This window comes from Pinus tabuliformis, chromosome 8 (genome assembly GCF_031772625.1).
Source record: "Pinus tabuliformis cultivar Carrire ecotype Pingquan chromosome 8, CPIR1, whole genome shotgun sequence".
Classification (NCBI taxonomy): domain Eukaryota; kingdom Viridiplantae; phylum Streptophyta; class Pinopsida; order Pinales; family Pinaceae; genus Pinus; species Pinus tabuliformis.
The window spans coordinates 1,093,930,714-1,093,944,167 of record NC_142294.1 but is presented as its reverse complement, the minus strand read 5'-3'; the positions used below and the strand labels follow the sequence as shown (position 1 = coordinate 1,093,944,167).

The 13,454-nt window shown below is 33.5% G+C and overlaps 1 protein-coding gene across 1 annotated transcript in view; it reads right to left on the bottom strand.

The window, feature by feature from the left end:
• Positions 1-12,869, bottom strand: part of LOC149239159 (DDT domain-containing protein PTM-like) — a 35,359-nt gene extending 22,490 nt beyond the window's left edge. Inside the window, 3 exon segments of the mRNA XM_089369774.1 lie at positions 7,286-8,401; positions 8,612-9,871; positions 12,788-12,869. Coding sequence (XP_089225900.1) covers positions 7,286-8,401; positions 8,612-9,871; positions 12,788-12,869 — 2,458 coding nt within the window.
• Between the last annotated feature and the right edge of the window lie 585 nt (positions 12,870-13,454).

Below are 13,454 nucleotides of genomic sequence, written 5' to 3'. Positions count from 1 at the left end.
TAGAAGGCTTGACAGGCTCATATGTTCGCGAAAGGTGCATGTTCATCCGTTCATCCATCCGTGAGCACATATTTTATGTTTTCTCATCTGTCCATCCACGAACACATCTTTTCATGATCATCCATTTGCGAGCACATGTCTTCACATGCATTTTTCATTCCTCTATTGGTGAACTTCTCCTTCTAGATGTGCTCCCTTCGTTCATCCTGTTCGTCATGGCACCATGCTTGTTAGTGTACCTATGCTTGCAGTCACTCATGACGAGATGACATCAAATAGAAAAATCTCCTAGTCTACCAAGACACATGATCATTCCAGATGCAGGTGACTAGGAGAGGTAGTAAGGTTGTGAGGCAGGATGATGGCTTCGGGCACTGCTGATGAAATCTACCCAAGAGTCACTATGTGATGAAGATGGGAAATCTAAGTTGACAATGACTATCCACAAAGTCTGGCTTGGCTAGAATGAAAAACTGTGCAAATTTTGCGAGGGACAGATTCGGCTCCATAGAGGATCAACAAGCAAGAATTGCAGAGTTTTTTGGAGGAACTTCCTGGGAGACTGGCAGCCAAAACTACACAATTCCTAGAGGAAATTGGGAGTTGGCTACTTGGTCACTAGGAACTGCACAATTCCCAAGCGGAAAACACAGTCAAATTCTCAAAGCTTGGTAGTAGGAACTACGCAATTCCTAGAGGGAACTAGTAGTTTGTTGCTAGGAGCTGGTGGTGAGGAAAACTGCACTGAGACTATGAGGCTAGCCTGCTGATCATCTCTATGCAATTTCTGTGATGAGTGAAATTTTGGGCAGCAAAAAGCCTACTCATGAAAACTGCACAATTTATTGGATGAGCAGCTGGTCGACTATCAGGAGGACTCACTGGGAAAACTGCGTAATTTTTTGACGGAGACAAATATGGACACTTTGTGTATATCTCACTTGTTTACACAATTTTCTCAGTCAGCAGAGTGAGCAAGGTCAATATCCTTTGTGGAATTTTTGAGGGGATTTACTCCCGTGGTGGATTTCGGGTCCAACTCTTTGGGTGACCAACATGAGAGTTGATTGGATCACTTGTGATCAACGTAGCTTGGAAAGTCCTACCTAGTGCTTCTACACTGTTCTACATGACAGTCGATCAAGTCGATCGCAGGGTGATGGTTCGGCTGTCAGAGGGGAGTCTGGTTGTCATAACTTCAGTAAAATGACTAAGTGTGTGTATAATCAAAATATTCATAGATGATCATGAAAACACAAACTCACATCAACTTCACGAAAATACGACTCAAGCCATGAAAACACACACTCACATCAACTTCACGAAAAGACGACTCAAGCCATCTGGACAAACATGTTCAACATGACTGATCAAAGTTGCAAGTGATAAACACGACACTCGTGATTGATTTTTGATCGACTGTGATGACGCTCGTGCGACAGTGAATGTGACTCTATGTGTGAGTGGGACAGATGCTTTCGTAGCGAACATAAAAAGTAAACACGAAGCAAATACTTTAATCATAACTAGAACATGGTTGCATGCATGACTTAGATACCAACATGAAAAAACTTGTATGAATTAAACAATCAAGGCAGATGCAAAGACTCCCAGGGGCTCACGGAGTGAACTTGAGGGTGTGTATTAATCAAGGGAAACTCTCAAGGGAGGCTCCGAAATTGAGTTTAGGCCAAAATTTTGGATCATGGTTGTAGCCGCTACAACACTTGGTGACACACTAGTAGAAATCCAACTTATCTGTTTTGGTTCACTGATAGCACCGGGCCTTAGTCTTTTGGGGAGTATTGAATCATTCTGCAGGTTACTTTGGCTTCCTCACCTACCCCATAGATATACATGGTTCACCCTTTGCAAACTCAGTCAAACACAGTCAAAATTTTAATTTAGATCTCAGTGTTTCAAATCCGTGAAAGGTAGTTTAGCTCGTGAGTTGAAGATTTTCAGAGTATATGTTTTTATCTTTGGTGTTGATCCACTACCAGCAGGCTTGGACAGTACCCCAACAGAGTCACGTAGGAACGAACACATTGCTCCACTATGAGTGAGCCTGTCAATACCATAGTGGAGTTGCATGCTTCACCTCTCTACGCAGGAAACCTTTCTCTTCTTTTGCCTTTGTATTTTTTAAGAGGACTGTGCATAGACACTTATTTATTTTTGGGGCAGAAGAGGTATCCCAACTTATTGAGAGTAGAAGAGGTTGTTCCTTCAGAGAAGAATGTAAGACCTCTGACATAGGTTTTCCCATTTGGATTCTCCCCTTTTCCGTTTCTACTAGTTGGATGAGCTTGAACACATAGAGTAGAAGGCTAAGTACAGGCATTAGGTTTCCCAATGTGGACAAAGGTTCATCATTGGACCAAAAATTACCTTGCAGGTGGTTCGTATTTTCAATCAAGACTTCATCGGTTGAAGGTTATATCCAAGCACATGGAAGACGAATAGAAGACTGGCCAAGTGCTGTGGTGTCACAAGTGTCTTCAAATTTCACCCACATACTCTATTCAAAAGCCAAAATGTAGTAGTTGGCAGCACTTATTTCTAGAAACAAAAATAGTAATATACCAAGAAAAAAAAAAGTAAAAAAACTGTAAGTAGAACAAATAAAGTAAAAACCAAGAAAATAAGCAAATCAAACAGGATGAAAACAACAAGTAGCAAGTAGACTATGTACATGGCATGGGTGCAGCCCGACCTACTAAAGCTAATGCTTGAGATCTTGGTAGTTGATAGGAAGTTTGTCAATCCTCCCGTCAAGTTATTGCAAATGGTACGTGTGTTGCCCAAGCTTCTCGTCGACTAGTGTAAGTCCATCAGGCTCTGCTACTAGAACTTAGTGGCATTCGAAAAGACCTTTAAGTGAAGAAAACAACACTTCTTCAAGTACTCCATGAAACATAGGCTTGGATGATGGCACAGAGTAGTTTTTTTATTCTGGGAATAGTTCAAGTTTCTCAAATCAATACATAAGAGGATTTTATGGGATTTCTTACATGCAGAATTTAAATTAAAAAACCAAATATGATCACAATCTTTGAAAGTAATCCAATCATCCAAAATGTTAGTCAATTTTTTCTGTGTAAGGAGGTCAAACAACATATGTGTTTTAACTAGTATGTTCTGCAATGGCTTGTCTCCACCTTTATATGGAATCCCGTGTTGAATTGCTCACATGTAGTGTGTACTCAAGTCATCATTTCCTCATGTAGACCCATACCAGTACTATTTGGTCAAGCATTTAAAGATTTGCCATTGCTGTGGTGTGTAGCTTGGACTGAAATTGGCTATCACTACAAGAAAAAAGGACATTGGTGAGGGGAAAAAATGTCACCATAAGCTCATTGGTGACAGTAAAAAAAGCCTCGTCACCAAAAACTGAACATCACCAAAGGTGGCGTTGCCAAAAATATAGGTGTCGTGGTGACATTCAATGTTCGTCACCAATAATGAGTCATAATGATGGATAGAGTTTGTCACCATTTCATATGAGCAATGGTGACAGACCATAGCCTCTGTCACCAAAAACTGAACGTCACCAAAGGTGTCGTCGCCAAAAGTATAAGTGTTGTAGTGACATTCAAAGTCTATCACCAATAATGATTTATAATCACAGATAACAACTGTCACCATTTCATATGAGCAATGGTGAGAGAACATAGCCTCAGTCACCAAAAACTGAATGTCACCAAAAGTGGCGTCGCTAAAAGTATAGGTGTTATAGTGACATTCAAGGTCCATCACGAATATGGATTATAATGAAGGATAATGACCGTCACTATTTCATATGAACAACAACGATTTATTGTGATGGATATTTCATGGCCGTCACTGTTGGTGCATATATATGGTGACGTTCGTTGATCGTCAGCAAAAGTCGCATTGCCAGAAGTATAGGTGTTGTGGTGACATTCAAGGTCCGTCACGAATAATGACTATAATGACGAACAACGACCATCACCATTTCATATCAAAAAACAATGATTTATGGTTATAGACCTTTGAGGGTCATCACTATTGATGCGTATATATGGTGACGTTTGTTGAACATCACCATTTCATATTTTGGTGAGGGTCGAAAAATTTCACCAATACTCATTGGTGATGGTCAAAATAGTGTCCATCACCAAGAATTGATCATTGTCATTCTATATGGATTTTAGGGCATGATGGAATCGAACCACCAACCTGCTGCTTGTAAAGTAGGTGTTCTTCCATTGAGCTAGCACTCTTTAAAGAATTAGACTTTGAAACTTCACAAATTGTAAATTCTACAAATTTCGATAAATTAATGTCTCAGAAATATTTTATTAAACAAGCAAAGCAACATCAAAGCTACAGGTCCCTACCTAATGGTTATCGAAGTTATTAAAAGTGGGTGAAGGGGAAAATAGTTATGTATAAGTGAATAAATATGTTTAGTTGAATACTCAATTAAAAGTGGAACTCTGAAGACATTTATAACCTATAAATGACCTTTAAATAACAAATGCATCAAATATTGCAAACGAAATGTCATAAGTGGATAGCATATGGAAGAAGAGAATTGATGAAGACAGGTGCAATATGTTATAGGTTGAGTGAAATAAAAATCTCAATGTTGTTGTTTGGTGTTTAGATATCAAAATGATATCTAAAATTCTATGCAAACGTAACACGGATCTTCGGAAAACATGAACGACATGTAATAAAAAAAAATTATATATATTTCCCCTTCACATAAACCAACATGCAATTTGGAATTTCATAAGTCTACACTCAAAACATGAAAACAACTAACAAATAAAAAAATTGACTTGGACAAAAAGTAATAGCTTCACCTTCATTCTTAAGCTGCTTTTGTTTATTTGAATTTGACTTGTGACATTGTTTATCTGACAAGGAATCAAAATCATTACTAGTATTAAATTCATCCAACACAAACTTTGGAGACCCTACTGACATCTGCTTTTTTGTTGCCATGCCTAAAAACCATGGAGATTCATGTTGATAGTATAATAAGATGTGTGTCTGCTACTCAAGAACACATTCCTTATTAACCATTGTTACCTGACAAAAACCAAAGAGACAACAAAATATCAGAGTACACAAAATCCCCTAGCGAAATATAATCATAACTTAGCTAAGAAGTCTAAAAGATGTTCTTAATTAATAAACTTTGTATTTGGGAATCACTTCTATCTATTTATCTAGGCAATTATATCATAGCATATGTCACACAGTAGCAATCTACAGTACCTAAAGTAAAAAGACAAATTTTCTCAAGAAAATAAATTTAGAAAAGAGCTTTGAAAACTATATGTTTGTCATCAAAGCTTTAATTAGTTTAACAACAAACTAGAAACAAACAAGACAATGGCCAAAGTCACTATTCATACAAATAAAGCTAGAGTCATTATTTCCATTACAGATAACTGAAATTTGGGCAGTGGTTTAACAATTAAAGCTTATTTGCAGGGAAGAATTGTTAATACCGTCATTTTTTTCCCTTTGAAACGGGAACTGATACTGTTACCCGTTTTGTAGAGATAGCAAAAAAGTGACCCGATTTTGAAAAGGGGTGATGCAGAACACACATGTTTTTTTTAGAGCATAGTTTTTGGCACTTTAATTTTTTTAAATTCTTGTTATGTACATTGCATTTTAGAATGGTAGTGATTTTCATGCCGATTTAAAAAAGTGGTTATTCTGCATCAGACCCTTTTTTTAAAAAGCCTGTTTTCTTGACTTTAACTTTTCTAATGTATGAAATGTAAATAATTATTTTGTAAATTTAATAATTTTGGAAGTGGTCTTCCTCTTCATAGTTTTTTGTTTTTATTTTTATTTTTATTTTTTTTGTAGTGAGGTTTTTATTGATTTTCATATTTAAGGAAGAAGGTCGATATTTTTCATTTTCGATATTTTACATATTTATACATCGTTAATTAAATTTTCAATCAAAATGAAATAATTCTCTCTAAAAAACAAATAAAAAATTATATATAAAAAAATACAAAAATAAAAAATAAAAAATGTTAAAAAAAATATCTTATAAACCATAAAACAATTTGGAAATAAAAAACAAAATTAATATAGATATATATAAGTCAGTAAAAATTGAGGGAAAAAAAAACATGAGCAAAAACTAGGGAAAAAAAATTAAAAACAAACTAATTAAAAAAAAAAAAAAATTAATGAATTTTTTTTTTAAAAATAGTAAAATTAACATTTAAAAAATAATGTTAAAAAAATCATCTCACAAACCATAAAAGGATTTGGAAAACAAAAAAAACACAAAATTAATATATATATATATATATATATATATATATATATATATATATATAGTAAGTAAAAGTAGATAAATAAATAAAATAAAAAACATTAGAAAAAACTGGGGAAAAAAAAATTAAAAACAAACTAGTTTAAAAAAAAATAGAAATTAATGAAAAAATTTAAAAACTAATAAAATCAATATTAAAAAACAAAAAAAAATTCAAATTATAAAAAAAAAACAACAAAAAAAATGTGTGTTTTTTATTAAAAAATAAAATAAAATGTAATTATTTTTTATTAAACATAGATATTTTGTTTAAAAAAAAAAACAAAATTTTATTTTTTTTAAACAATCTCTTTTATTATTAAAAACAAATTTTATTTCTATTTCTATTTTTTATTTAAAAATAAAACTATCCAACAGATCTTTTTTATTTAAAAAAAAAAATAAACCTATATTTTATATTTAAAAAAGAAATTTACATTAAACTTTTTTTTAAACAATGTTTAAAAAAACAAAAATGAAAATTAATTTTTTTTTAAACCATATTTTTTTTTGTTATAATTAAGAATAGTTTATTTTTTTAAAACCATTTTAATTTTTTTTTTATTTAAAATTATTAAAAAAATTTAAAATTTAAAAAATAAAGTCGTTTTTTTTTAATTAAAAATTTTAAAAATTAAAAATTTAAAAAATTTAAAATTTTAAAAATTAAATAAAATTTTAAAAATTAAAAATTTTGAAAAATTAATTTCGTTTTTTTTTTATTTTTTATTTATTTATTTTTTTTTAAATTAAAAATTTTTTAATTTTAAATTTTAAAAATTAAATGGTTTTTTTTATTAATTAAAAAAAAAAATTTGGCGCAGCCCGGCCGCCCGTGGTGGCGCTGCCGGGGGCGAAGGGGCCTGCGCGCAGGTATTCTCCTTAATCCACCTTGGCATCTAGCTTGCTTTGCTATTGCACACAGTAACTGAAATACTTGGGTGGAGAGCCTTCCATGTTTACACCAATAAAAAATCTTTGAAGCTCTGGCCTCTGGAGCAGCCATCACTATGGGGGCACTGTTTTTCTGACGTCGTTTTCCATTACCTCCCCGTTTTGCAGCTGAGACAACAGAACTTGTGCCTATATGACCAGCAGAAACTTGAGGGGACCAATCATCTACATGTTTAGTCCAACCTGCTACTAGTGCATTGAGTCGTATGTTCTTTTCAAGTTCTAATAAAGATGCCCAGATTTCTTTTGCTGTTGAAGCTTGCTCAAGGCGCTTGCGCCAATGTTTTCTGTAGTCCAGATTCTCCCATGGGCCAACCACTAAACCACGTAAGCAATCTTCAATGTATAGTATATATGCAGCAACTGCGGGAAGATGACCCTCTCGATTCTTTGTTGGACGAAGACCGCCAGGTACATTTGCAGCACTGGCCATAACATTACATGCAACCAAATTCAGTAAGCAGGCTCTGCGACAACTTGCAGTTAATTTACATGAAGCGCACCACCCACATCTTTCCTTTGGTGGTTCCATTGATTTCTTCTTATTACTTGGCCAACAAAATTGAACAGCTGCCTTTGAAAATAGTTTTACTTGTTCTGAGATTATTGCTGAAAGAGTCTTTTTAAAAGATCCCCGCTTATTCACTAATCTGTTGTCTTCAACTGAGATGGACGCTAGATTAGCAGCTGCAGATGCAACAATATCACCTAGAACATAATAATTGATGTATGCATTTGGTTTGAAGCTTGCTTTATAAACCAACCTGTTAGTACCCAAATCCATCTTCACAGCTGCTTTGCCAATGTCATCAGTTTGCTTATGGACAACACACACGTTCAATATACTCCCATCCTCTTGAACACCTGTCCTATCACTGGTTTCCTCTTTTGCTTGTTGCTGCCTGGGTATGGGACTGCTCTTAAGAAAATCCATCTGGATAGCAGTGCTATCAGTGTCAAGATCAATCTGTTGTTCTAAAGCATTCCCACATTCTTGTGAATTCGCACCCACTGAGCTATTTGGAACAACTCCTGTAGCCTCTTGAGAAGATCTGATCTTAGTTTCTTTGAAATTACTAGGATCAATTACCAAAAATTCATTTTTTCTGTCACAATGTGTCGTGTCTGAAACATGTAAACCCTCATGATCATGAACACTACAATCCTTTTCTGGTTTTCTTTCAGAGCTCACACTTAGAAGACCTAATGCACTAACATCTTCAAATAGATGCTCAGAGATAGACAGACATGACAAGTCTATTGGGCTATTGCCAGAATTCATATATGTCCTTTGCAGGAAAACTGAATCTTGTTTGCCTTCTGCAACACCCCATTACTGTAGTATTGAGTTTTTAATGTCATCATAAAAAGGACCTGATAATTCTAATGTCTCCATGACTTTTGTCAAATCCCTTTTGTTGTAATACCTGTATGTGGCAGTTGGATTTGATGCAGAGTCAGACACCAGTAGGTAGCCACAAGTGCCAAAGAAGGCACGCCCATATGGATCAATACCAAATATCTCAGCTCCATTCAATGACTTCGATGCTCTAGATCCCAGGGCATCAATTTTCTCTACAGCACACTCTAGACAATACCATTCCCCTTCAGGTAAATGAGCTTTGGAAAGTCCAACACATCGAAAATGATATGCTGAAGGGCAACCATCACAACAAATCAAATTCCCATCCATTCCACATAGGCAGCATTCATCACTATTGAAATCCTCTACATCATCCATCCCAGGACTCATAAACTCAGTCTGTCCATTCTTAGAGCAACTGTGCTTGTTCTCTGAGATTGAACCATCTGAATGAAAATTTGTCTTCTCGAGTGTCACTTGTCTTAAATTGGACCTCCTCTGCCCATCTACTTTGGTACAAGAAACCCTCTTTCTTTTCGAATAGCATGGATTTCTTGCAATCAACCCAGTTGCACCAGAAGAAAAGTTCATTTTTGTATCTCCATCTGTATCTTGTTCAAAGTTTACTCGCATGTTGATCTCTGTTCGAACTTCCTCAGCCTCCATGATATCATCACAAAGAAACTGCAAAATTTTTAGCTTTGTGGAAGGCAATATGGTATAATACTCGCAATTCAAAAGTTTCAGATCCAAAATGTTCTGTCCCAACTGACTACTGAAACCCTAAGCTGAAAGATATTCTACCAAATAAACTGGCCATGTTACTGCCTCTAGGAAATTCCAATCAAGTTGCCTAAAACATTTTGATGCCTTCTCATTGCCCTCAGCTGAAAGTGTTTCTAGGTGACGCCTCATAGCCTTTAGAAGACAAATGTTCACACTGTCCAGAAGTGTATTTGCAGACCTATAGTTTAAAGCTCCCACGAAATCATCAAGACTGAAGGGACTTAAAAATAACAAATTGCTGAACCTTCTGAGACAGCTATACACAGAAAACAGGTCAGGAATTGAACTCTCTGGTACAGGGAGATCTCCTGAAGATTGAGGCAAAGGTTTCATTGGAGGCAGAGGAAAATCATTTGATTTTGATAATAGCAATATTTGGCCTGAATCTTCGGTATCAGAAGCATCACTGCTAGAATATGCATCTTCGTTAGTGAGATGGAAGCTCTCTTCTTACAGTTCTGGCAGAATCCAACCCAACATAAATCATTGGCAAAACTCTGAAAATTATGAGTGAAATCATTTTCTATGGCACAAATTCAAGCTTCCATCTAAAAGGCATTGTATCTGGAGGGACAATACATTATTATACTGCAGATGACGACACAGGAATTTCACCATTCTCCAGCCATGCCAAAACTCATGGAAAGTACTGAAGCTGAGGGTCAAGAAAACAGTCACATGCCATATTATATTGAGGCACCTACTTGAAAGGAGAGCTGCAAGATAAGGGATAAAATCTGCACTTCCAATCCAAAAGAGGATAATGCTACTGGACCTAAAAATTACCGGTAATTTCCCAAACATAGAAACAACTTGATTACAGTGCAGCTTTTATAAGCAATAGCCTTTCTCTTGGATCAAACCACCCTAGCAACTATCACATGTCCACCCTAATGAAGTCAATGCCCCCAGGGGCTGCCATTCATAACAATGGTGATGAATGATCATCCCACAACCTTTGCACTGATAGTCAGAAGGCAATACTGTGAGTCTGCAGGCTTTACATAGTTTACCTATTTCCTCTGGGACTAGTCCATTGGCTGTGCCATGCGTTTGAAATTCATCTAAGCTTACAGTGTTACCTGTGGTATCATATTTATTTTCCTCTGAGATTACATTATTGGCTGTTCCATGCAATTGAAAACCCATAAGATTTTCTTGCGAAAATTCATTTGGTAGCTCAGAGACCATGTTATCTACAGTGTTTGATGGAATGATGCAGGCCCCTCCGCCATTGGCAGCGCCACCACAGGCGGCCGGGGGGCGCTAAATTTTTTTTTTTTAATTAATAAAAAAAACCATTTAATTTTTAAAATTTTAAAATTTTTAATTTTTAATTTAAAAAATTAAAAAAAAAACCAAATTAATTTTTTAAAATTTTTAATTTTTAAAATTTTTAATTAAAAAAAAAAAAAAAAACCGACTTCATTTTTAAAACTTTTAATTTTTTTTTTAATAATTTTTAAAATTTTAAATAAAAAAAAATTAAAATGGTTTTAAAAAAAAAACTATTCTTAATTATAACAAAAAAAATGGTTTAAAAAAAATAATTGTTAAAAAAAAAAAAAAAAATTTCATTTTTTTTTAAAACATTGTTTAAAAAAAAAGTTTATGTAATTTTTTTTTTTAAATATAAAATATAGGTTTATTTTTTTTTTTAAATATAAAAGATCTATTGGATAATTTTATTTTTAAATAAAAAATAGAAATAAAAGTAAAATTTGTTTTTAATAATAAAAAACGTTTAAAAAAAAAATTGTTTTTTTTTAAACAAAATATCTATGTTTAATAAAAATTAATTAATTTTTTTTTTTAATAAAAAATACACATTTTTTTGTTTTTTTTTTTTATAATTTGAATTTTTTTTTGTTTTTTTTTTAATATTAATTTGATTAGTTTTTAAATTTTTTTCATTAATTTCTACTTTTTTTTTTAAACTAGCTTGTTTTTAATTTTATTTTTTTTTCCATTTTTTCTAATGTTTTTTTTTTTAATTTCTCTATTTTTATTTACTTTATATATATATATATATATATATATTGTTTTTTGGTCTTCCAAATTCTTTTATGGTCTGTGAGATAATTTTTTTAGCATTTTTTGTTTTTTAATTTTTATCTTCTATATATATTTTTATATTTGTTTTTTAAGTAATCAACATTTTAATCTTAATTTTAGTATCTTTTAATTTTTTATTTTTTATTTTGTATTTTTTTTTTAAATTTAGTTTGTTTTTAGTTTTAATTTTTTTTTTTTTTTTTCACCCACTTAATTTTTTGTTTCTTTTAAATGTTTTTTTTTTTTTTCCATATATATTTTATTTTGCCAATTTTTTTTGGTTTACAAGATTACTCATTTTTTTCCCCATTTTTAAAATTTTTTTTTTTTTACTATTTAATTGTTTATAATTTTTTTTTTAGTTTTTTAGTTCTTATCATTAATTTCGTTCTTTTTACATTTTATGATTGATTTTTTTTTTTCATTTTTTATTTTTGTTTTATATTTTTATTTTAATAGATATTTTAATCTATGTTTTGTTTTTTTGTTTTGTTTTTTTTATTTTTTTGTGTTTTTTCATTGTTTTAATTTTTTAATTTTTTTTTTTAATTTTATGTTTTTATTATTTTTTTAAATTTAATGTTTTTTCGGGGTCATGATAAAATATTTCATGCCATTATTTCGAGATGTTGAAATTTAGCTTTTGAAAAAAAAAGTCTTCTTCCAGAATAAACCCTTTTCATTTTGAGGGTGTTTTTTGGATAATTTTTGCACAAAAAATTGGTTTTCACCGCCATTTTTAAAACATGTTGAAAATTTACCCAAGAAAAGAAAAGGTGTTATTCCAACATCAACACTTTTCACTTTTAGCACTGTTTTTGATGTTTTTCGTGGTTTTTTGGCCAGAGTTCCCGTTTTGAGTTTATAGTTCCTGTTTCAAAGTTTACATTGTTCACGGTCCGTTGTGTCTCTAGATCCATATTAGATAGATTATTATTCTCAAGTTCTACCTTTCAAATACTGATTTCTGGCTCACCCTTTAAAACACAAGTCTACGACTCCATTTGATTTTGTTTTGTCAAGAGAATTTGTCACGATCCAAATCTAACTTATACCAACCTAAATTTTTTTTTTAATGTTACCAACCCCTTACAGGTCATCATGGTACTTTGCTATAATATAAGTGCAGATATTATGTTTCAAACATTATAATATATGGTTTATGTTTTACCCCTCGCACGTTAATAGTCATGCGTTGATAATACATTCCACCAACCCACGCTAACATTATGCACAGTCTTAATTGAGTTGGGTACTGGTTCATTAAACACGGTGCCACATGGTGAGCGGGTGTTAATCCAACTCACCCGTTTCGTGGCCAGGTGGCTGAGAACCATGTGCGGCCATGTGATTACGCAGAGGGTTGTACTTTAGGGTTTGCGTGCCCATGCTCCCGCTCAAACGAATGATGCTGATCGCTCCTCCAAATCGGATGGTTCAGATTGTTTTGAGGGTTTGGTTGACATTATATTATCTGCCGGGTTCTTCGGTCTCGATCCATTTGCATCACGGGCAAACCTCAGCTCATCCGACATCTCCCTCCACCATACCAGATCCGCCATTCGCACAGGTATGAGAGCATTTCGCCCATGGCAATTTAAAAAGGTTTACAGTCTTGCGCTTGGCAGAGTATTAATTAGTTCTTTGATTCTTCGATTTACCACCGATACAGTTGATAATGGTGACTGTTCTGTGCAGGAGGGTTTGAACTCCACGGCTTCCACTGTCAGGAAGGAGGTTCTGCAAATCTGCGTTTTATCCAGGTGAGTCCTCGATGCTGTTATGCATTGCCCTCTAGGATAACTATTATGGAAGGAATGGAAGTCTTCCATGGCCAGAACGAGACTCATGTATGGTTATTCATGTGTCTCAGGGGCGGCCTTCTCATACCGAGCCTGTATACATGAAGCTCTGAGGGTTAGATAGTTTCTTGTTTACGGCTACAGGCCATTGAGGGTTTAATGTTTGTTTATA